General features: G+C 43.4%; 1 protein-coding gene across 2 annotated transcripts in view; it reads right to left on the reverse strand.

Moving 5' to 3' along the window:
• atrn (attractin) overlaps positions 1–25,161 on the reverse strand; it is a 138,617-nt gene that overhangs the window by 46,458 nt on the left and 66,998 nt on the right. For both annotated transcript variants that reach the window (XM_084381620.1, XM_084381619.1), the window contains exons 25-26: positions 22,654–22,715; positions 4,700–4,778 (exon numbers count right to left, since the gene is read on the reverse strand). In XM_084381620.1, the coding sequence (XP_084237746.1) occupies positions 4,700–4,778; positions 22,654–22,715 (141 nt within the window). The remainder of the gene's footprint in view (positions 1–4,699; positions 4,779–22,653; positions 22,716–25,161) is intronic.

The raw sequence follows: 25,161 nt of genomic DNA on the forward strand, positions 1-25,161 counted from the left end.
CTCAGGATATAACTAATATTGTATCTGCTCTCTCACACCTCCCAACTCTTTTCACAAGTTTGAGCCGAGTCCTGGATTTAAGCACGGAGACAGTTTTTTATGCCTTTGTGGGTTTGCTGTTCAGTTTTCTTATCATTACTTTTGCAAAAGAACAAAGAAATGTAAATGTGATTTCTATTGATCTTTATCCTGATTGTGGACTGGGACTTAAATTGAATTGATGAAGGATGTCATGAGGAACATCATTATAAGGACTCCCCTCAGAGACGGCTGCGCTCTGACGTGCAGCCACGTCTCAGAGGGAAATTTTAAATCTTTACAGAAAGCAGCCTGTATTCAAGGTTGCCTCCTGCTGTGCTGATCTGCAGGTGGTAACCTTATGCACTTAAATGTAGCTGTGCTGGATGAATATGCTGGTTTTGCAAATTTCACTTTGACTTAAATGACAATGACTATACACCTCCTATGCGTGAAATTAATCTTCAACCTCTATGCTACAGATTATAGGGGCATTAAAATGCAATACCAAAAAGGACTCAATGGGATTTTCTAAAAACTGAGTGTAAAGCCTGATGTGGCAGCGGTGTCACTGCAGCAATCTGCAATTCTGACTGGCAGAAATGTATCTCTTTCCAACTGGCTTGTCTTACCCTTTGAATTCTTTACAGGAAGTACCGAGCTTTTTGAAAAGATGCATGAGTCAGGGCACCATCGTGACTGTCTCACAGCCTTTTATAAGTATGCTAAAACTGAATTTAGCCTCAAAGCTGTAGTTCTCGTGGCTCCATACTCTGATTTTATTGGTCTGTTTTCGCACACGTTTTGCATTAAGATCACTCCTCTGGGACTCCTCTGACATTTCTTCCACTTTATCCTCGCTTAAAGGGTGATTTTTTTTTGGGAAGTTTCGAAACGAGGGTCCAAAGACAGGCGGCGTTGTACACGGTGCAGATTTTAAAGCCCACTGAGGCAATGTGATTTGTGGTTTTGGGATGTTGAAACTGACTTCTTTTGTCAGCCCGTCCTCATTAGAGGTCGACTGTGAAAGCAGCCTCATACTATTATTACTACCTCATACTATTCATATTAACCTAAACCAAGATGTTGTTCTTACTAACACAGCAGTTTCCTGCTTAAACATAATCAAACTGCAACCGTTCAACATATGACGCCGACGCTGTCAACCGACCTCTGAAGTCGTTTTGATGTGAGATTATGTTGAACAGGTCAAAGACTCTTGGTAAATTGAGAGGGACACGACTGAGGTTGACATCTTCCATTCATCAATCGATATGGTTGACAAATCACACCAATCATATGACCCCCTTAATTTTTTTGCATAGTTTACTATCAATCCATTAAAATGCCAATCACATCTTGATTTTTACAGTGACCACGTAATCCTTGTACGTGACTTTTAAACCAATATTGGGGGATGTCATCACGAACGACATCATGCTGTGCTCACTCATTTAATTAGGTTATTCTACCTCAGAAAACAAATGTTCGTGAGTATACCACTGAAGAATGAAGAACAATAAACCAGCTTAAATGTGAAATCGTGACTATAAAAACCTTCAATTCCAATTTTCTTCATTTGGGATTTGCTAGAACAATAAAAAAGTTTAATTTCAACTTTTTACTATCTGCTTTCACCAACTGAAGAGAATATTTTCATAATTGCTTCAGGGAAGGCCAAGTTGATTCAATGAAAGGCATTTTGGCAAACCCTGCTGTGCTCCAAAAGCTCTTCCGGGTGTTGGGGAGTTTAATATTGACCCCTCAGTTTTCTGCAGCCCTCAGTCCTCTTAACAAAAGGTCCAGTGCTAATTTTGTTTAAAGGTTATCCTGTAGAGGGTCCAGCTGGACAACAGTGGTTGTGTGATGAAGAGGGGACGGAGTGGGAGAAGGTGAAGGGGGGGACGTTAAGAGGCATCCGGAGGTGAAGGTGATGACAGCACTACTGGGCGAGGTTGCAGCCAAAAGGCACTTCAGCCGGCACGCCGAGTGTGAAAAGCGCAAACCAAAAAGTTCACATTAAGCACAGCATTAGCCTGTATGCCCTCAGACGCTGCCGCAGACACACATGGAGAAACACACTCCCACATGCACACAACCTTTCAGCCGCTCATTCAAAAAGGTGGTTTAAGCCCTTCTGGAGATACACTATGAAAACCAATTTTGTCATTTCAGTGTGAATTCAATCTGCAAAAATTGCACTCACGGTGGCTTTTCATAGTTCCCACTTCACTTTAGTCAGCTGAATATGCTAGCCCCGCTATAAATTGCTAAAAAAAAAACGCAGTCTGCTGGTTAGCAACAGCCAGATGGAAACACGACACCCAGGTGAACATGTCTGTTTTTGCCCCCATGATGTGCGTTGAAGTTAAGACTGCTTGATTGCTAATATTTTTCCATTCGTCTCCATTAAAGCAGCGCTCGGACGTTGTTCAGTCGGTGCCGAGTTTGAAAGAGACTAAAGTTGAAGATATTAAACTAGAATTACCACATCGTGCCAAAAACATAATGCCCCTGGCCACAGCTGTCGGCAGCGTGGAGGCATAAAAACTAACCACTGTCGCCGGCTTTCGTGTCACTGCAACTCTCAACAGAGATGAGAAAGAAGAGAGACGTCTTACAACTTCCATCATCATTATCAACGATGCGTCCAACTCAAAATGTGATTAAGACTTTATTAAACATGTTTTAAAGTCTTGATCAGGTGTTTGATATGCATCTTTTTTCTCCTGTAAATGTTACACACACATATAAAAAAAAAGAAAGACAAACTCTAATGACAAAAAGGAGTCAATCGCCTACTTTAGTGGGTTTACCTGCATTTAAAACTTGCATATGCACTCAGGTTTGAGGCCGACCAGCTCGTCATGCCACACTGTCAACCTCAGTCAGTCAAACACTGAGGCTACTAAGCGGTCGTCCTACTTCCTTGACAAAATAAAATGCCGTCAGTTACTTGGACAATGACTTTAAGAAATAAAGTCATAAACTGAGCAAATCTATTGTGGCTGCTGTCTTCTTAGGGAGGCATAAACCAATCACACAGGAGCTTTGTCAGGAGGCCTGCTTTTTGTCCGTCAGCAGTGTGGACTGTGTGTTTGTGTTTGTGTGTGTGTGTGTGTGCATTTATGAGAAAGTGGGTTAACGTCACTGAAGCTTAAAATCTGCAGTGCATCACAGTATACGTTTCACGAGCAGGTATGCAGCAGGTATACAGACGACTTAAACCTACAAGAGTTTTCCGTCTATAAATCAACAAATGAATTCATATTTTTACTTGACTTTCATCTGAAGACCTGAAAGTTTTCTGTCCTTCGCGTAGCGTGCAGGGCTCCTCACAGTTTGGCAGATTGCTTTGGCTTCCCCCGTTCAGTCCTTCCAAAACACTTTGGACTTTAGAGTTTTCTTCAGTTGACTCAGTGCTGAGCGGCAGCACCAATTAATTATGGTCACTGCACTTCAGTAATGTACTTTCAATGGCTGACAGCTTGAAATCGAATGCTTAAATGAATTCATTTTGGATATGTTGAGTGTTAGAAACCCTGTTGGTTTTCACTGAACTTTCGACATTTTCATCCATGTTCAGTTTCTTGTTTTGGTTACTGTAATTTTCTTGCTTGACACAAAAGCGACACCTGTGAATGTTTACTCTTGTGCGTATCATTATTTCTTTTAATTCAGAGGGAAAATATTTTACAAGGCACAAAACTGAATGCTTTGACGAACCTCAATAACAAAAATCTTTGAATTTTAATAAGGCACACAATAACGGGACTTTGAAACAGGAGCAATGTGAACTCTGCTTCAGTCCTCAGTCAGAATCTGTGCTGCTGTACGCTGCAGCTTATACAATATAAGATTGTCTTTGAGCAGTCGTATAAAAAACATCACAGCAATCAAGATAAAAGCACCTATTAGGCTCTCAGAACCGGCCCGTCAGAAAAAAGGCAGTCCTTAAAAATGAGGATAAAGTAGGACAAAAGTAAACAGATTCCAGGATTCGCTGCTAATGTAAAGAGTCTTTGTTCCAGCGTTTAACTGCCGTCTCATCCTTGTTTTTTTGTCTCTGTGTGACATCCACAAATTGACACAATCGCTCTGCACTGATTTATCACTAACATGTTGTCACAGACGAGAAGTACAAAACAAATCTCGTGTTTTCGATCCAACATAATGCTACAGCCGGTAGCAGGCTAGCTAAGCATAGCATAAAGACTGAAAACGGTAGGCAACACATCCTGGCCTGGTCCAAAAGGTAAAGCTAAAATCTGAAAGTATTGTACGTGTGTCAGTGTTTCATCAAAGAAACTCTTATCGCTTGCAACTCATTAAATCCAGAACTTTCCTGAAATACAGGAGGTCAAAACCTGGAAAAGAACTACAGCTTTTCATTGATTTTGCTTCTAAATGACATTTTGGGTAGGATTACATTATATGAGGTGTCTTGAAGTGAAAAGAGTACCAATTAATGATTAAATTACACTATAGCTTAACTTTTGATAAGTTTAAGTTTTGGATTTTTAGAGTTTGGGTTTGTAATCTTTTGACCGAAACAGTCAAGCTTGAAAAAAGCAGCTTCATAGCGCCAGAAATCGAATACACTAATCACACCGTGTGTTTTGGTGGTTGCTAATTTACCAAATGAAAAAAGAGCAGCCAAAATCAATATTTGTTGTCTTACCTCTCGTCGCCGTGACGCCCAGCAGCTTTGTTTGATCTTCCAAACCACGGCGGCGACCAGGAGCAGCGACAGGAAGCAGCTGTGGACGGATGGAGAAGAAGAGATGAGTCAAAAAAAAGACATCCGAGATCCATTTGTTGCTGAGAAGTGCAGGACTATGTGCATCAGTTTCAGTCGTACATAAATTAATCAACGGGCACTGATTTTCTCCTTCGAGCTCGTGCATATTCATGTTTGTTTTGGTCTGACAGCGCCTGCCAGAAAGGGTGATTACAGCCCACATTGATCTGCATTATTTTTAATAAGCAACAGGTCTGAGGCTTCTGTTTTTCTGCCTCCTGATACAAAAGTCACGAGCTGCTGCTCTGTCACGATAAGCAAAAACCTTTAAAGTCGTTTTGACAGGTTGTCCTCTCTGTGCTGTCCACGAACAGCACGTTATAACGGCAAGAATATCACCAACTACATTTCAGTCCCATGTTTTAGCTTCAACACTCCAGAATCAGAATCAGAACATCTTCAGATACAGTAAATAATAACTGAGGAGGATGTCAGCGGTTTACAAGACACGAGGTCAAAGTGTGAACGAGTGTGAGACAGTGGAAGCAGCTGATGAGAGGTGGAGTCATCCGAGAAAGAAGAACAGCAAAAAGGGCAACTATGCTTTTTGCACTTTCATGAGATTGCCAAGATGTTTACACGGTTGTTTCCTGTGTCAACACCTTTACAGGCGAACACACACACCTCCGTACACTAACCCACCTCGACGCCAACTGTAATTTTATTTTTACATACTTATTTCTGGATGATTCTCCTTCTCTGACTTTTGATGTGAACTAGCACATTTTCTGCACTTTCCCTCGGATGTGTTTTTAGCACTGTGGAGATTTGAGCACTTAATGTTATTTTTTTCCCCCCCCGACTCCATTTTCTCATATGTTTCGCATTTGCCCCGATAAAATATACAACAAATCAAAAAATCCTGAGTGTTCTTTGCACTTAAAACTAAAAATCACCTTGAGGTGATGAAGGTAGGGGTGACATGTGTTAGAGAGGTGGTGTGTGTGTGTGTCTTCCCTGTCTCCCTCTACTTCCTCTGGCTACTTTCACACTTGCACTTAGGAAGCTGTGAAGAAGACGGGGAAGGAAAACTACAGAAATAAAGACAAAGACTGAGAGAGAAGAGCTCCGTTCCCTGACTGTCGACCCTTTAGCTGATTTCCTGTCAGCGTCTCCGTGGCTCTCTGCCCCAGACTTCCTATATTTTCAGCTCACATCGGTGTTGGCAACTCAGCTGCATGATGGCAAAGCGCCTAAATACCAGTGATCCAAATATCATCTCCATCCAGGCCTGTAATTAGAATATATATTGCAGGGTCACATCCCTTCCATAATTGCTGTGCCACGACAGGCGAGTATGCACCACTGTCCAGAGTAATTAACATTAGCAAATGTCATAATCATAACTAACCTCAAACAAATGCCATTACTGGTTCTGATTAGTGTGCTGCAGTTCTTGAATGGTTTGTCCAAATGGTGTTTCCGTACCGTAACAGAAACCTTGCTTGAGAGTCGATATCAATTAATATAGGCTACTGTCTCTATTTCGTGGACAACTAGAGTGTAATAAGTGTTATAAAAGGCTATATCACTGTTCATAGTGATAGTTTTTGTAAAGTGTCGATGGTTATCGACTCGCCATGTCGGAGTTTTAGCTTGCTAGCAAACATTCTGTGATTTAGCTCAGGAACAAATAAAAAGTTAATCTCACACGTTAAAGGAGACCTATTATGCTTTTTTGTGTTGTTCCTCTTCTTCGGTGTGTTATGTCGGTTCCTGTGCATGTAAATGATCTTTAAAGTCCACAACAACAGAAGCTCCTTCTTCCCACAGAACACCCTGCTCCTTAAACGCCGCACATTCACATTTTTTACGTCTTGTGACTAGTTTGACACGTAGGAATTGATTTAGTTTTCTTGCTTTGTTGGTGTCAGGCGTGTGCGAGCTGACCAATCAGAGGAGAGGGGCAGGGGCCTTAAAGAGACAGGAGCTAAAACAGAGGGGGAATACAGTGCTACTTAAGTATATAAACCTATCTAGTAGTGATCAAAAATACAATTATGAATCTTAAAATGAGCATAGTCACTTGAATAAATGTTGAAGATAATGGGTTCTTAAATTTTGCACGATTGAGATTAAGGACTGATCAGTGGGGTCTCTGATTTTTGACTGAGGCTGAACATTGTTAGCTGTGAAATATACAATCTGGTGCAGCTGATCTTTCTCATTTTGTCAAGATCACAGGAATTATATACGCAAAATCCCTGTCAGGGGGTTAGAAGTGGATTTAATGAGAAACTCTAAGGTGAAGCTGACACACAGGCCTTCCAGCGAGACCCCTCGCGGATTTTCCTCCAAACTTTTACCACCTTTTTCAATCTAAATGCCTCGGCCCATTTTAATACTGGCTGTGATGCATTCAGATCTTTATTCATCTCTCCCACACACCCCCTGCCCACCCTTTGTGACTCTTAAAACTGCCACCCATTCAAAAAAAATTCCCTTATCTCTCCAGGCTGAAGAGGACTCTCGAGCGATCCATCCGTTCAGCCATCTTATTGATCTGGCTTCCTGCTCGCTGCTTAAAGAGCGACACAGTGCTGATGAATGACCCGCGTGAATAGATATCAGCTCCGCATCAAAGGGCCTCCCGGCTCAGCGGGGTGGGAGGGAAAAGGAGAGCGAGACAAAGGACGGGAGGAGAAGGAGAATGAAAGACAAAAGGGACGGAGGGGGAAATGGACAGTAATGGCGAAAGACGGAGAGATAACGGCGGATGAGAGATTAGAAAGTGCGAGATAAAGTCGGAACAATGGGCAGAGACAAACAGAAGACACATGTGGAAGTTTATCGATGAGGAAAAGCTTAGAGAAACAAAACATATTGTAGAGTAAGAGTTGCGCTCAAATCTGTTTTGTGTCCTCTAAAATCTTCTGTCGTCAATATACGTCCACAGACGAAGACCAAAGACTGAAAGACAAACATTTAGAAAGGAGCAACAGAGAGACGGACACGAACACAAAGAACAAAGACACAGATGGAAACAGAAAGAGCAGTGCGCTTCATTTGATCTCAACTTCCACAAGGAAAGCTGGCCAAGTTAGTCAGTTAGTCAGGCTTCAGCTCCCACCTCCTCCCCCTCCCGACCACTCCATCACACCTAGAGCTCCCACTCTCACAGGGAATAGAAATGAGCATCCACCGGCAGATGCTGCCTCACCAGAAACCACCTGCAACACTCACACTTCACCTCCTCGTCCAAAGCGCCGTTGTCACATTAGCCAAAAGGTGACGACCGAGTGGAGAAAACTGGAACGGTTAATACAAGAACGATGATTTAAACAGACAGAGCGACTGTTTGGGTGTTTTAATGGTCGACTGCAGCAGTCAACAAAAATGAAATAATTGCTGAAGACATGGCAAAAAGCATCAAAGAGTTCATGTCATGAACTGAATCCTTTCAAACTGGCGTTGGAAGATAAATGTTGATCCATTTACTAAAGTTTACACGTCCAACAAAGATGCTGCACCAGATACCCACACAGAAGTTCGCTCATGTAGCCTGCAGGGCAACAACATCCAACCTTGTAACGGAGCATATTGTGGCGTTTGATGCTACTTTAACCCGCCTGAGCTGGTTCAATACAAAGAACTCTAATGGCTGAATAAGGCAGGTTGCATTTATCGTAAAAATGCCTGAGGGGGGGAAAAAAATAAAAATAAAAAATGCCAAAATCAACTTTTCTCAAGGTGCTTCGTATGATGTGTTTTGTTTTTCCTCCTCAGCTCGGGTATCCGAGGACGGAAATGCGAATCCACGCTTAACACGGATCCAAATCATCACTTTTACCTCACAGAAACATTTCCTGCAGGTCATTTAAGGATGTTTTTGTATTTGTAAATGCACAAACTGTCAAAAGTAATTGCAATAAGTACAATGGAGAAGTGCTGACGCTGCAGCGATGTCCTCGTCTTATTTACCTGATCAAGATCTGAGGACTGACACTGAAAATTGGTTTTCATTTTTTATTCCTTTATTCCTTCCTGGTGCTCAGTATCTTTGCACAGTAGTAACTGGAAACAGCAGCGATAAAATGCTGCTCCTTTATATAACATGTAAGTAAAACTATGCTGTTTAAAGCTACATAGAGGTTGCATCTACTCTGGATTGCCACTGAAAGCAGCCGCTGATGCGGTGGAGTCATGGACATGAAGGAAAAGTGTCAGGCAGACAGACAATGTGCTCTGATGCTATAAATAAGTGTCAAGGACTGACGAGACAAAGTCACACTTGGCTCTAAATATGAGACGGCTTCTGGTAGCCACAGAGTCTTAATCTGGACAGCTTTCTTCTTCATTGATGAATATTCTACTCATTCATGCTCTATGAAGAACTGAACTCCATGTTTTCTTTAATTCAAGTTATCCTTTAAAGTTTTTTGGTTGCATTTGCAGCTTCTCACCACTGTCTTCATCCCCTCGGCCTAACAAACATGCTGAATGCAGTTTTTACTTCACAAAGCTTTTTAGTTGAATCTTTTGAAATGTGGTACATTAACTTTGAGAATAAAATGAGCTGCTGGCACCAAATATTCCTCCCTCTGAAAAAAATGTCATGTTCATGTGGTACATCTGCTGGAAGACGACACAATACACACAACATGTGGATTTATCTATCTTTATTTATTAGTTTTTTGCTTTAGGGTGACCTCTAATGGCCAAAAACTCAGGAGGGTACTTTTAAAATCAGTGGCTTAAAAACTCCACAGTAGACAACAACTAATATGCAGAAAACACTGTTTGTAATGAGAGAGTTGCTGAAAACACGTAACCCAAAATCGATTAATGATGATCATTTTGTACCAAAATTATGTTTGCAAATAGAAATCTGTTTCACCTGCTATTTTCATACTATTTAATTTGCGCCATAAATGAGCTAAAAAAAATAGCCTTGGGTTCTTTGGTAGTTTTCACAATTTGGTTTCTTGCCACGATAACATTACTTAGCTGATTCAAACGCACGCCATGTTGAAGAAAATGAATGACAGAAGGCGGAGAACGATGGTTGTGCCTCATAAATCAGTGGATTATAGGCTAACTGAGTTAAGACACACCATTTCCTTACTTTAAAGCACCCACCGTTAAGTATTCTTGGGCAAGATACTTAAAATGGAGTTATACTTATACTATATTGGACTACATATGTAGGTGAGTGGGATCATGGGAGTTGTAGTCTTCACTGTTAAACAACCACCATTGCCGATTAACATCCATCTACGTGACTCAGGGTGAAAAGTTGATGTTTAAAGTTTTATCCATGTTCGAGTTAGTCTCGTGTGCAGACTTCCTTCCTCGCCCTCTGACTTTCTCCTGAAGTTCTAGCGACAGGCGGCCAAATGAAACAAACCGTTACATCGCATAAATTAAGGATTTCACTGGGTTTGAATATTGTTGGGAAGATTTGTGTTAATGTAAGAACATTAGTAACGCAGCAATATGACATATAATGTCTTTGAAGCCTAGCTTCTTTTGCGCTGTTGAGTGCTTAATGGAAAACCAGATCTGAAGTGTGAATATCTTGCTGAAGGCTGAAGAAGACCAACAAAAGCGGCGTGTGTCGAGCTAACCTTTCTCCACTCAAACAGGTTAAGAAATGATGGAAGCTGTCGGTTTCAGTGGCAGGGTGCAGTGCAAAGAGAGCCGGCGAGCGAGTGTATTATAGCCAAGAGCTGCTGAGGCCGGAGAGGTGAGCTCTGACGTGTCATTGGCTAACCTGACAGCAAGACAACAGCCACAGGGCAAACAGCAACAGACCGGCTCTGTTGTCTACAGCCAGCTGAATACTAATCCAGCAGCCCGCCTGCCTTCCTGCCTGCCTGCCGCTGCTGGCTTTTACTCTAGGGTGGGAAATTAAACCTGCTCACCAGCCAAACACCATTTCATTTTCACTACAGCTGAACCACACACTAACCAGCAGTCGCTCAGAGGTCCGATTCCTGCCCTGCACTTGTCGCCGCACCAAAACCCTGCAGCACTCTGGGTGGTGGGACACTTCCAAGAAGTCTAACCCACCTGAAATAGACGCAGGGGCTTAGCGTGTCGCAGAATACAAATTTCTGTATAATCTCCTCAGGCTTTGCATTGTTTGTTTGCTCGCTCCTAGCACAATGGGAGCTGGGGAAAGTGACTAGATTCTTCTCCTTTATGTTTGGGAGGGGGAGAGAAAAAGCTAAAATCGAATTTAGCATGTTCTTACAGGTGATACGGCAGGTTTGCAAACCAAGAGAAGAAGCACGCTGCTGCAGCGAGGACAGCTTGCCCGGCTGAACTTGCTAAGGTTTTTTTTTTTTTTTTACACAGCCTCGTTCACTGCCCACTGCCAATCCATTAGTAATTAATTAGTTACAGATAATTAAATTTGGCACCGATAGTTATCATTTCACCTCTTAAAACTTGTTAAGACGACAGGCTCCAGCTAATTAAAACTGCAGCTCTTTTGGTTTGAAAAGTGCTCCTTCTTTTTCAAGCCTGGAAGTTCAGCAAAAGAACAGTAAATCACTTTTTGCGCTAATACACTAAATTTATGTGCATCTGGGAACTAGAGCTTCCGCGTGTGTGCCGATATTAACTGAGAAGTTGTTAAAAGTGATTTTGCCCGAGATATAATCGAGGGGAAGTGGTGAGAAAAACAAAAGCTGCAGTGAAGGAGGGACAAAAGCAGCTGAGGGAATATGAGGATTTAGAAATTGATTGCTGAATAAAAAGGAGCAGATTCCCTCTAAAAACCTCGGCAAGCTGATCCTCCGTACATTTCCTTCTTAACAGGTAAAGCGATCAGACCAGACGCAAACTGAAAAAGACTTTTCCACGAGTCATATTATATTTCAGACAATCCTGCAATGGGGCCCCTGAGCATGAGACGTCAAAAAATGATGCTTCTCTTTACATGTTTTTTTTTTTGCAAGCGTTTGCTTTTGCTGCCGAAACTCATTTTCGCACAGCGAGAGCACCTCAAGCCCTGAAGACACACGGACGAGGCGTGGCGGGAGGGAGTGGACGAGAGGATGATGGGGCTCGGAAGAAAGGACTTTGACTCCCTCTCGGGACTCCCCTGGAGTGAGTTATGGCCCAGATCACGTTGCCCTCCTCCCTGCTCATTACAGGTGAGGAAGAGGGAGGAGGAGGAGCAGAGAGCGAAGGCTCCGAGTCAAACCGACTGATCTGATTCATTCATTATTAATGGGACGCAGAGCGGCTTTCAGCTCCTCGCGGACCTATCGGGGGGGAGGCTTTAGCCGCGAGGTGTTTCTTGCACTCTCTCTATCTGCTGCATCTTGTACCTCTCGCTGATGACCTGACCATGAGGTCAGATACGAAGAGTGAGTGTTAAACAATGCAAGAGAGAGGAAAAAAGGAGATGGGGAGAAGAGGAGAAGAGGAGAAGAGAGGCAGGCAAGAAGGCACATGGGAAGAGGATGAAGAGAAGGTTGTGCAACAGGGGTAAAAAGAGAGAAGGCAGGGAGGTGAACAGACAGGCAGTGATGCAGCAGCAGAGGTTCAGGTGAAGATGGAGAGAGAGTAAGAGGGGGCAGAGACTCAGAGAGGAAGAGGAAGAGGAGAGGAGGAGGAGGAGAGAGTGGGGATTCTTGCTCAGCAGCAGCAGAAGCCCTGCTGAGTGCCTGAGGAGGACCCTTGGGACTGGCAGCAGGGTCTGAATGTATGTTGAGTGTCTCTCTGCTCCCCTCGCTCTCTCTCTCCCTCGTACTCGGGGGTCTCGAGAGTGAGAGAGGGGGAGAGAGAGTCTCTGCTGTCAATCAACAGCGCGAGGAGCAAGCTGAGGGCAAACACTACACAGAGTGTGTGTGCCGGTGTGAGTGTGTGTTGGGAAGAAATCATGTGTGTATGTGCATGTGAGGAATCAGCTGGGTTTTCACACAGATGTTTACTTTTACATTTTAATGGTATGAAACGAGAGTAAAGGAAGAAGAGGTGATGATGTTATGCATTTTGAATTGTAGGTACCATAAAAGTCGGCAACACTTTAAGAAAAAAGATTGTTTCTGTTGGTTTCATGAGTGAAGAAAGAGCTGCAGCTACTATCTGGAAGATTATTAACAATGTAAGAGAAAGTGGAAAGAATTGTTTACTTCTTCGTGTCGTGCTCTAGTTAAGATACTTGTACATGTAGTGCATGTTTTGTTTTGGTTGTATGAAGTATGAAATATGGTGAACAACAAATATTTAGAACGCTGTGTTTTACCAACTCAATATTTCAAAAGTTTCAACAGCATTTCTCTGACAGTTGGGTGAAATCACAGCTTCAGTTTACGTTGTCGTGCAGCAGAGTCCTGCCCACTCTGTCCTGCTGTCAGTCACCCATCAATCAGTCCTGTCACCGCTGCCGGTGACGCTAACTCGGGCCGACGTTTATGTACAAACACCCGTTGTGTTGAGAGGAAGCGGCGAGGCCCTGCGCGCGCTCCACGCCGCCTATCACAGTCGGGGTCAATGTCACTTTGTTTTCAAGCAGTCTTAGTGACGGATCTCTTTCCAAAAGTTGACGGGAGAAAAGCTCTCTGCTCGATAATGAAGCCGCCGAGAACAAATACCACGGGGGAGTGATTGGGAATGATCTGTCGTTAGCAAACGGGTTGCAATTTAAATTGACATTTGGAATTGATTGTATTGAGCTGACCCGGACACGTGCGCTCATGAAGGCTGAAGCTTTAAAGATACAGTAGAGAAACAGAAGAGCAGGCAGGTGTGTGTGTGTGTGTGTGTGTGTGTGTGTGTGTGTGTGTGTGTGTGTGTGTGTGTGTGTGTGTGTGTGTGTGTGTGTGTGTGTGTGTGTGTGTGTGAGAAGGCCAGTCATACAGCTCTGAGGGTACACAGCACCACTGAGTGGCCAGCTGCCTCCTGTGTTTGAATAAAGAGTTTCTGAGCGCTCGTGTGTGTTTAAGTGTGCACAAAAGACCGAGCGCGTGCATTTCAGAGAATTTCTGTGCCAGTGTCTAAAACCTGCAGATGTGTTTAAGAGGCTGAACAGTGAGCTGATGATCACAACAACAGAATTATTTATGTTCTGTTGCAGTCCACTTCCCGCTGCCAAAATATGCATGAGTGGCCACTACGCTGCCTTCAGAGCCCCAAACTGTTTGTGTGTGTTTGTGTGTGTGTGGTTGGCGGTGCACCCATATTAGAGAGTGGAGAGTCGAGCTTTTTATTCCTTTCTGCGTCTTCATGAATATAATAATTAATCAGCATTGCTGTGTTATGTGTATTATGTGTAAATGGGTGCTTCTGGAAAATCAAGCTCAAGACGAGTGCAGCACTCCAATCAGCACCGACGGACGCAGAAGTTGCAACTTGCACGCTGAGGACGGGCGTCGCCCCGAACATCTAACCTGGATAAATAATTTAACTAAAGGTCTGTCCATCTCTCGATTTTAGACCAGCTCTCCAAGGACCGGTACCTGCCGGACCCAGCAACAAAGGTTATTTCAGTGCTTTCACTTAGAGGTAATTTAAAGGGCTGGTAGACCCAAAAAACAAAGAAACTAGAACTTATAGAAACAGTTTCTTTCCTCCTCTGCCAAACTTCTTTCCTCCCAAACTGAATATATTTGGGTTGTGGACAAGACAAGACATTTGAGGACGTTACCGTGGTAATTTTCCACATTTTTCTGACGTTTTATAACCAAACAATTAAGGAAAATAACCAACAGATTAATCAACAATGACAAATTCGTCAGAGGCAGCCTTGTTCCTATAACAACAGTTCACAGGGAGGTTGAAGTCAGTTTATAGAAAGACATGCTGCTGTTGTGTTTTCCAAATATATATTTCAATAGTGCAACACACAGAAAACACTGATGGAAGATTAGCTGAATAACTATTAAATGCCACACATGTGAGCTACAGGCTAGCGAGCTCATCAATAACCCTGAGTTGAGTTAAATTTTACATTATGTCAAGTTTTTCAAATTGATTTGCATTTCTATTTTAATCATCTATGAATTTCTACTGTATTTTGATCAAGCGCTTTCAAGAAAAGACGATCTATGTCACTTTTCCCTTTATTTTACAAGAACCCATCAATCCAGGCAGAGTAGAGCTGTTTTAAAAGTATAATTTTAGCACCTGGATGTAAAAGAAATAAAATAATATCAGTAAGAAAGTGTAAAGGATAGTGCAGAGGTCCTGGGTTCGACTGCAGCAGCCTCGACCCTCAGTACAAGGGGATGAAGACCCTGGTGGAGACGATGGGAGGGGGGGAGCCAAGGCTGAGCCAACAGTGGGAGGTGGAGAGAGGAGGGGGCGATGTTCATGGCTAGCATGCTGACTCGAGAGACCTGGGAGTGACGACGCTAATCACCTCTCGCTTTAACGAGATAAATGGATGAGAACAAGGTCGGTGAGTGGAAGAGCGCTGCCCACTCCGTGCTGCTGCACGCCGGCGGTGGCTGAGGTACTGATGGTAGGAACTCAGGGTCTGATAGTGATTAGGACGCATTGTTGGGTAGATTTTAATGATAGTGATCAGACACTCAAAATCAGAACCGAACGGGAGCAGGAAAAAAATATAAGAATAATCAGAAAAGACACGGTTGACTCCAGGAGGGACGACTGAAACTTCAGGTATCAGGACAGAAAACTGATGCACATTTGAGTCAAACTTGTCAGTTTCTCAGAGGGGAGAATTTAAAGTCTCCTTGATGACAGCGGGATGATTCATTCATATCATCAAATCCCAGCCGCCCACACGCCCGCCCAGACTTGGCCCAGGGCGGGCAGCCTGCTGGTGGCCCTTTCTTTTAATGCCTCCGCCCTGACCGGATTACGTCTCCCCCCTGTTCAAACAGCCGGGAACGCACCATAAATCACTAATCATTTTAAAACACACAACCGTGATAGCTACGCTGCAAAGTGAGCTGAATTATGATTTTTAAATATGTTTTAAATTTTAACTAATCTCATAAGAGAATTGCATTTTTTCAAGGGTTGAGAGCGCCTGGTACTGATTCACACGAACTCTGGGTGGATCCAAATCATTACTAGTTTTATGCTGTCGAGATTTTTTGTGTCCTTCTTTTAATGGACAAATCTGGCATTATTTTATATATTTTTTTGTGAAAGCTTTAAAAATGCATCCGGAAGTACCAAGTGATTTCTTAAAACAGTCGGACACTGCATTACTTTAAGAACGTATCTGGAAACACAATGATTATCTTGTTTTTATCTTCTAAAAAAAAACACTACATACTATGAGTTTACATTATAGTGCTTATTAGCCGACTGTTACATCCAGAAGTAGCGGGGAGGGGATGGTGGTGGCGTTATTACAAGCCACAAGGCTGCCAGATGGACGACTGCTGCTCAAGTCTGTGGGGAGATTTCCCAGACGTTTTTGTGGCGACCGAAACAAGCTTTATTTTCCCGGAGGTTGTAAACCTTCTCTCTGAAGTGTGTTTCAGACAGCCCCGCTTCAACTCTTTTGTTACATCACGATCTAATGATCCAAAATCTACATGCTTTTAAGACTTTTTTGAGCTCTATAGCACAGAGGAATAAGATACCAGGCTCTGGATGCAGAGGAAATACCTTCTCTCATACTCTTTGTATGGGATATGTTGACAATATGCAGATTATCACCTGATTTATCCTTTAATTTTCCTCCTGTGTGCTTCAGTGGGTGGTTGTTGTCAATGTCTTACACTGAGGGAATCCTAAAAACTTAGATTAATTGAAAAAGATTTTCCACAAATAAGGTATCTGATGAGGTGTGAAAGCTGTTATTGACCCGTTACCCCAGCTCCACCACAAACCAGTAATCTTAAATTTGTTTTTGAGCGATCTCGGAGGCTGCAACCAAAGAAAACAAACACGATCGGCCCTTGTAACGTTCATTTTGCCTGTCATCACAAACGAGGCTTCCTGCACTGGTCTTGAAGATCTTTTAATGACCATTTACATAATTAACAGTGTCTAGCAGTAAGTTTAAGCTGTGGCCAGTTGATTTCACTGCTGGCTCTGCAGTAATTTCATGTGTTGTTGAAACAAGGATAAGGAGCCTCTCTGCTATTGTCTGGTTAATATGCTCACTTGCTGCTAATTTGCACCACAAAGGTAAGCTCACTGCAGTGGTTACTCTTGATAAAATGTGCTTTTATAATATTAGGACTATATTAAAAGTGTTCGGGAGCCTCATATTAGCTCCAGGTCTACTTTGAGAATGCAATTTTTGCTTAGAACGAAGACTGTGGATTTTCTTACACTGTAGTTGCCCTAAGAAGATATTGCTTCAGTATGGAGACAAGGGATGAATACATTCCCCCTAAAGCTCTTTCAACATTGTTTGTGTCGGCATCTGATGAGTCTTCAGAATCAAAACTCGAAACTATGGAAGGAGGATATAGAAGTTGTATTATCTTTAGAGGGCTGGGGTGACGCTTGTAAGAAGTCTCAGTGGGCAGACAGTCAATAGTAGCCTGAAACTTATGCATACATACATAACTCCAGTAAAAGTTTAATGAGAACGAGGCGAGAGGAACACTGTCCAGCTCGAAAAGTGAAATCCTTTTGGCAAGATATTGTTAACATGATCGATCAAATTTTATCAAAGAAATTACACCTGGATCCTCGGCTTTTTATTCTGGGTACACAACGGACCAACTCACAGAGTATCTAATTATAAAACAAGGAATCTCCGTCTGTCTCGTCTGTATTTTGATCACATATCTCAAGAACGGTCTATCACACCTACTTCACACTTAGCAGGCTTGTTGCTGAGGACCCAAGGAAGTGCAGTGTTGAATTTGGTGCAACGCAGACACACGGCACATTTACCGTTAAGACATTTCGGATAAAAAGCAAACACTGCTCCGTGCAGCAGCGGGAGCCTGGCTTCAGCCCTGTGCAGACTGAAGCTGTGCTCTCTACAGGACTTTTAAAATCCTATCCGGTTATGAAATGGTGTTGCATCACACACGAAAGGAGAAACTCCACAGACTTCCTTCTCTCCAATTACTAAAACAATTAATAAAACTGGAAGATTTTAAAATAATGGCACCACCTCACGTGCTCCCTCTAACATGATCTCACGGGGAAGCAGACATAGACAAAACAGAGATGCTATACAGACATAACACATGCATTTTTTTTCTCAAAATTTGCATCTGACCAAGCGTAAACAGCAGCAACGAGACAGCAGTGATAACTTGGTCGGCATCTGGGAAAGACCGCCCCCTAACCCCCGACCGCGCCCGAGCACCGAGCACCGATGATGCAAAACACAGCACAGAGTCGACGTCTCGCCATCCCGCTATGATCCTGTCTGCCCAAAACACAGTCTGCACGGCGTCTGTACTCTCTGTGCTCTTATCACAGCCGACAAAATCCGACTAAGTCTTTTTCTTTAAGAGTCTACAGAGACGGACTCGATGATCTTTGACTTTCTGGCGCACAACATCCCAGCATCAGGGCATCACTTCCCACCGGGACCAGTCATGAAATAAAACGTACATGCAAGCACTCGTGTTGGATGATTTATTTTAATACTAGGCATTCGAGCAGCACAGATGTGCCGGGGAGGTAGACTCTCATGGGGAGCAGAATTTTCTGGGACATCAGGCATCAGTGGCACGCCGACTATTAGGGGGTGAGTCAAGTTTTTTAAGAAGTAAACACCACAGCGGGCCAACGTGCGGTCAGCGTTCTAGAACAACAGTTCAGAAACTGTTTTCCTTCCTGTACTTTGATGTATCCATCAAAAATAGAAAGAAAAATAAAGACAGGTCCCCTAACAAAGATCCCTCTGCAGGTTAGAGATGTTCGATGTTGTCTGAAAAACCTGACAGCTTTATCACCGCGCCTCGACCTTGTTCTGTTTTTTAGCATCAAAGCTTTATGTCCCTCTTGTTCTGCTGAGAAGACACCGCTGCACTGAAATGAAAGGACTTGGCTTAAAAGGGCATTAAAGTGCTCTTATGTAATTTTGTTAATTATATATCTGAGTGCCATTAATTCTCCGAGACACATGCAGATGCAACCTCTGTAGGTTAACCTCTACTTTCATATGCACCGTCGCTGAAGCCGCTGCCGGCTTCATAAACAACATCAACTATTCAGATTCACATAAACAAACTTCCTTTTCCTTTTGAAGGAACTCATAAAAAGTTGGGTGAGAGGGAAATGTAGGCTACATGATGTATAAAGTCAGACTTAAAAAAAAAAAATAGAAACAACTGCAGTAATATTTCCATGACAAATATGTCCCAGTGCGCAATGTTCAAAAAGTTGCATTTTATGATAGCTCTTTTAGCTTCCTCCATCCAGCACTTTGGACTTATGGAGCCAAGAAATTTGTCATTCAGGTCACTATTACTTCAAAGGGCGCTTGCTTTAGTAGCAGCCAAGTTTTAAATTGAAAACATGACAGCTGCAGAGAGAGAAAAAAAAGAAACAGCTCAAGAATACATTTCCATTGCGTTTCCAAAAAAATGTGTTGGAAATTTCACATTCTCCAGGGGGGTTTTCTGGGCCTGGAAGAAAACACTACATTTGCACAAGAAGAGACAACATTCAATTTGTAAAACACTCATGGCAAACTACTCGCAAAACTCATGATTCATCATAACGAATCTGAGGTGAGAGGCTGCTGGACAGATGGACGTGAATATGTGAGCACATCTTGCTAACGTTGATGTTTAATACATCTGTTTTGGGGCTGGAGAATACGAGTGTGGGTATCTTTGCTGGTGCTGCAGATAACGGGATGGCACCACCTTCATCTGTCCCCAAAGGGGAACATGGCACAGAGAGAGAGAGAGAGCCGAGAGTGAGTAAGAGTGAGATTAAGTCACAGAGAAAGTCGAAGTGGAGAAGAGCAAACAATTTCCACGTTAATTAGCATCCCTCTCCTCCCCCGCAACACAAACAATGCTGCGCCTAAAGAACCAGAGGCAAACAGGGACAAGGCTGCGAGCTCGCTAACTTTAGGTCTCTGCTCATCTGTGCTGAATCAGTGGCAGGCAGAATACACATGAAAAAAAGGAAAAAAGAAAGACTGAGCTGTGGGATTAAGAGCAAGTCAGGGGGAGTGGTGGGAGGCTGGGAGGAAAGAAAACAGAGAAGGCAGGGAGGGAGGAGATGGGATGGAACAAGGGGGTACAGAGGGAGGGAGGCAATGGAGAGGAAAGAGGAGGCAGAGGGAGAAGGAGAGGAGGCAATAAGACAAGGGGAGGTGACGATGAAAGAAGAGTGAGAGGAGAAGCAAGGGATGGAAGAGGAGATGAGGCAGAGATGACGAAGGAGCGGAAAAGGAGGAAAGGTAATAAAAAAGAGAAGGTAAAGAGAAAGATGGCGCACACAGACAGGGGCCGTTCTGTTTATGGATTGCCTGCTTCCTGCACACAGCAGGCGCAGGCTGCCTGCGTCGAATGCTGACATACAACCAGTCAAGTGCTGACACATGTGTACACACATACAAGCATCATGAGCGAGTAACTGCAGGGTCGGCATTTGTATGCAAAGGGAGCGAGGGGGGGGGGTAAAACAGCACTCGTGTTCCTACAGCTTTTAATCCAAAAATGAACCTCGGTGCAGAGGAGTTATTCAGTCGACGCTGAAACATACGGTTTATTGAACATCACTGTATTGGCAAAGAGCTTGTGGCAAAAACAAGTAAAAGAGAGAATCTTTCAGATATCTCCTGCCTGTACATGGCTGCTGGATCAATAAAAGCAGCAGGACTTGGAACAGCCAGCGGTTTCTACCAGGGCACTGCGGCGAGCACGCAGACGTGAGTAAAGTCCTACAGCTCTCCCCTGGGTCGTACACTTACACACAAACACACTCTACAGGACGCACCAGAGAAACAAATACAAACATGATGCAGCCGAGCATGCATGGAACACACTCGTCTGCCCAATTTTTTTTTAAGTCCCCTCTCATTTTTAAATCGATAACACATTACAGCAGTTCCTGAAGAAGTGGAGTGCCGGCCCGGGGATTCATCACAGCTCGGCACGCATGCACGTGTGTTCAGCCCTGCCAGCAAAACCAGTGCTTCCATCAGTACAGAGCGGCGTGACGCTCTGCCAAGGAGAATATTTATTTTAAATTCTCATCACGATGCCAAAGCTTTTTCAAAGATACCAGAAACTGTCAGGATGAATCATGGGGAAATATGTGCAAAGTAATGCGCAGGACAAATATATCTCCATCTCCCTTCAATCATATGGAATCTCAGGGTTTTAAAGATTTGACTCACTGAACGTGTGATGCTGTCATACATGGTGAGATTTAAAGGAGAAACTTAGCAGCTGAAAATCTTGGATTTGCTTGATGCCAGTGGTTTAACGTCACGGCCTGCTTCAGTGATGTAGGATTGTACCCTCCAGGGTGTCTGCACGGCGCGACAAGACAACTTTTATCAACGATATCGATGTTCAACGTTGAAACTGCTATTGGCATCAACAGTAAGGTCAGGTTAGGTGACAATAAATTGGTAAAAGCTCCGCCAAGGAAGTTGTTTTCACCCATGTCCGTTTGTTTGGTTGTTGGTTGGTTTGTCAGCAGGATTACACAAAAAACACCAAACGGATTTCTGCAAAACTTTGATGAAGGACGGGTCCAGACCCAGAAATAGACCCCACTAACTTTTGCCGAAAATAATTGTTAGCTGCAGCCCAATATTATATATATATAACATTATATATAAAGCAGTCTGAGCTGCATTTGTGTATGAAAGGTGCCAGCGTATAAATAAAGTTTGCAGATCTACAGTGTAATTTGGGCTCTGCGTCTTGTCTAAGTCTAGAGGGTGTTGCAGAGAGATGCAGCTTCAGGTTCAGAGAAAAAGATTCTAGTCATGTTCACGAAAATAATACTGTTAGCCTGAGATGGGACACAAACCAACACAATAGCCAGAATAAAATGTCGGCAATACGAAAACGGATACGTTGTGTTTGTTTGGGGTCAATTTTTAACAAAAATAGCCACTTTTTTCACACAAATATCTTCTTTTTTGAAAATATTAGAAATGTTGAAATGCTGTCTCAAACAGCTACCTCGCTCAGCTGACGCCACCACCATCACCTCCACCTCCTGGCATGATGCTCATCTTATATACATGTAATGTGAATGTGACGCGTATTGTGGAAATGTTGATTGTGGTCAGATGAGTCAACTAACTTTAGAAGGCCATCGTACTGAGGGAGATATGATCAATACTTGAATGTGTGCCTGACTGAATCAACATCGTCATGAGGTCAGCGACTGCTTTTTCAGTTGTTGACCTGACTGTATATAAGGCCAGGGACAGCCATGCTCTGGTTGCCTCTACATGCAGCATGAAGCGGAGAGATTTGATTCATCACATCGATCGGTTTCTTCAGAGAATTAACTCTGACACTCCAACGAGAAGCATTTCCCTTGAATGATACGTACGACATCCTCAAATCGGACACACTGCGTGCTCAACCCACAACCTACATTAAACACTCTTCTCTCCTGCTTTGGCGCTGACAGGTTGGTAATAAATCTTCTGCTGCTGAAATAAATCAAGACAAATTTCAGGGGATGCCGGGCTACGTCAACACATTAACACATATTAATATCTCAGAGCAGGTTGTAGACCGCCGTTTTCCCTGTTGACTTGGTGAACCGCAGAGGTACTGTTAAGTAAGCAACTGTGCTTGTGTGTGCATGACGTGGATGAATAAGATAAGAGGGTCGGAGTCCGACCGAGCTGCAGCGCTTCTTTATAGTAATGACCGGTGCAGACAGACAGAGCGGAGCGGCTTTCGTAGATCCCTCACGGACGTCGAAGCCGACTGCCTCCTAGAAGTGAATTAACAGAAGGGAAGAGGAAGAGGAAGAGGAGAGCGGCTCACCTGAAGAACGTGACAAAGAACTGCACCAGATCCATGAAGTTACTGTGCTGCGAGAAGGCGATCTAAGAAAAGGGAGAGAAAGGACAACAGCCAGAGTCAGAATCTGCTTTAATAAGGGAGATTTTAAAAGCAAGAGGTCAGCATTATACACTCGACACGACCTTGTAGATCTGACAAAAAGGCACAGAAATGAGCAGGAGGGTAAGGCTGCATCTGCTCACAAAGGCAGACACTGCGTATGTATATATTGTGGATCTTATACTGTGTATAAATGACACTGTACTGCCAATGTAACGGAGTATAGTTAATGATCTCACTTGCCATTACTACCTGTCTTGCTGTCTCCATTACAGTTTCTATTATTTTGTATCATGCCATTGAGATGTACTACGGTATTTGAACACCACACTCGGACGGGCCCTTGCAGACTTCACGGGTGCACCCCGTCAACAGTCTGCTGTTACCGGACCCTGTGGTAGGTTGTGGTGTAATTGTTTGAGCAGCAAGATGAATTTATTTCATGTCATTTTATTTCAGTGTTGCTGTCCTGAACTGTGCTGTGAAGAAATGTATTTCTCTGTGTCTCATCAGCATTAGATGTGGGTCGAGCTGGACAGTGGCTGTGTGCGCGCCATTGTTTCAACTCATAACGCAAGATAGAGTACTAACCCGCTCCACTAACATGTGCCTTTAAATACATAAATCAAAGTGCTTATATTTCTTCTGGTTCACAAGGCTCAAAATACGCCATCTCCGAGGGCTTTTTGCTCCCTCATGGTACCCACAACTCCTTAATCACAGCTACTGGGAGGTTCCCAGTCAGTCTGCTTATCTGTGCTCCAGACTGCATGCCTGTCAAAGCGACGACGCGCCAGCAGCCGGGCCTCTCCGCTGCCCACTGCCTGCACGAACACACAAAAAAACACCATTCCTGCACATGTGGGCAGAAATATTCACTATGTAATCATCGCAAGAGCAATTGCACTAACGACATCCTGTCTTAATCAAGGTTGCCAGGGGTAACATTGGCCGTGTCGTAACCACCTCCCCACCCCCTCCTCCTCCTCCTCCGCCACCTCTTTACACTTATGCTGACAACCACCACCCCCCCCCAAAAAAATGCCTCATTCCTGCAACAACACAACACTGCCTCTCTCTGGCAGCATCGGGGTACTGCGCCTCCTCCCCGCAGCAGAATTCCCCTCACACGTTCCTTCCTCCGAGGTGACACCTTGGACCAGAACTTATCACCACTCCTGCTTATTATTCCTCTGCAAAGCAGGGATTTGCATACAATTCCAGTGGAAAAAAAGCAGCTTGAGGAAGGAGAATAAAAAAAAAAGACAAAAGCCGGGAAACCCAGCTGTGTGCATGTAGGATTAGACCATGAATACCTAATATGTGATCAGGACTTACAATGCGTGCGTGGAAAAAGTTGACGGGGGGAAAATGTGTGTAACTCTACAGCGACTTTACACAAGAACACAACACAAGGCCGAAGGCATTGGCCTCTGTGCTGCGATGACAGGGGGGTGTGTGTGTGTTTTGTAAACAGCCCGGGGTCTCATTTACTTGTGTAGTCAGCACCATCTGGCTCGCTAATGTGTTGCTGTTGATTACTGTTGAGCGCCGAATCCTCAGTGTGATCATTTTCCTACAGACTGTTGAACACTGAAGAGAAGTTCAGGGTGCCAATACACCCCGAGAAAACTTTGACAGCAGCGTAAACAGTGGCACCGGAGCTCACGCTGCAAGCTCCAGTTATGTCAGCAGCTTAGGAAAAATGGATATTGATCACCGGTTACTGATGTACATTGTGCGGAGAAACAAAGAAGGATGTGGGTTCATGAAACTGTTCAAGGATGAGACGATGATGAAATGATGATATCATGTGTAACTCGCCGCTTTCTTTGTAGTGCACTCTAGAAAGAAACGATTTTTTTATCCTCAATGAGGCTTTTCTTGTTAAACAATTGTTAGAAATGTGTAACATCACAAGTCAATATCTTCAGATTGCTTATGTCTAACTAGCAGTTCAGTGCTCGAATATATCCAATATTTATTATCCAATTTTCGAGTGATATGAAACAGAGAAAAGCAGAAAATCCTTACATTTGCGATACTAGAATCAGCAAATGCAGACAATTTTGCTTCTTAAACGACTTAAACGACTCGGCGTTATCAAAGTAGTGAAGCTAATCAATTAATCTACTCATTGCATTCGCAGTATTCCTGACTGGGGGGCACAGAAAGATATGGCAGCGGCAGCAGAGCTGAGATAAAATCCTGTGACACGAGCAGCCAGAAAGAGGATATTTTTTAGGTTTTCTGAACACTTCTCACTCACTTTTTGACATCACAATCCAAAATATATTTCTGCTCACTTCCTCGGTGCTTCTCCAACATAGGGAGGCAAAAAAATAATCTTCACTGCACCTTCACAAAGTGCAACAGAGAAGAAGCCAATCAGGTACGTGCAATTAAGAGAAAATGGTTTGGAGGGGAATA

This window comes from Pagrus pagrus (assembly GCF_965226575.1).
Source record: "Pagrus pagrus genome assembly, chromosome: 18".
Lineage (NCBI taxonomy): Eukaryota > Metazoa > Chordata > Actinopteri > Spariformes > Sparidae > Pagrus > Pagrus pagrus.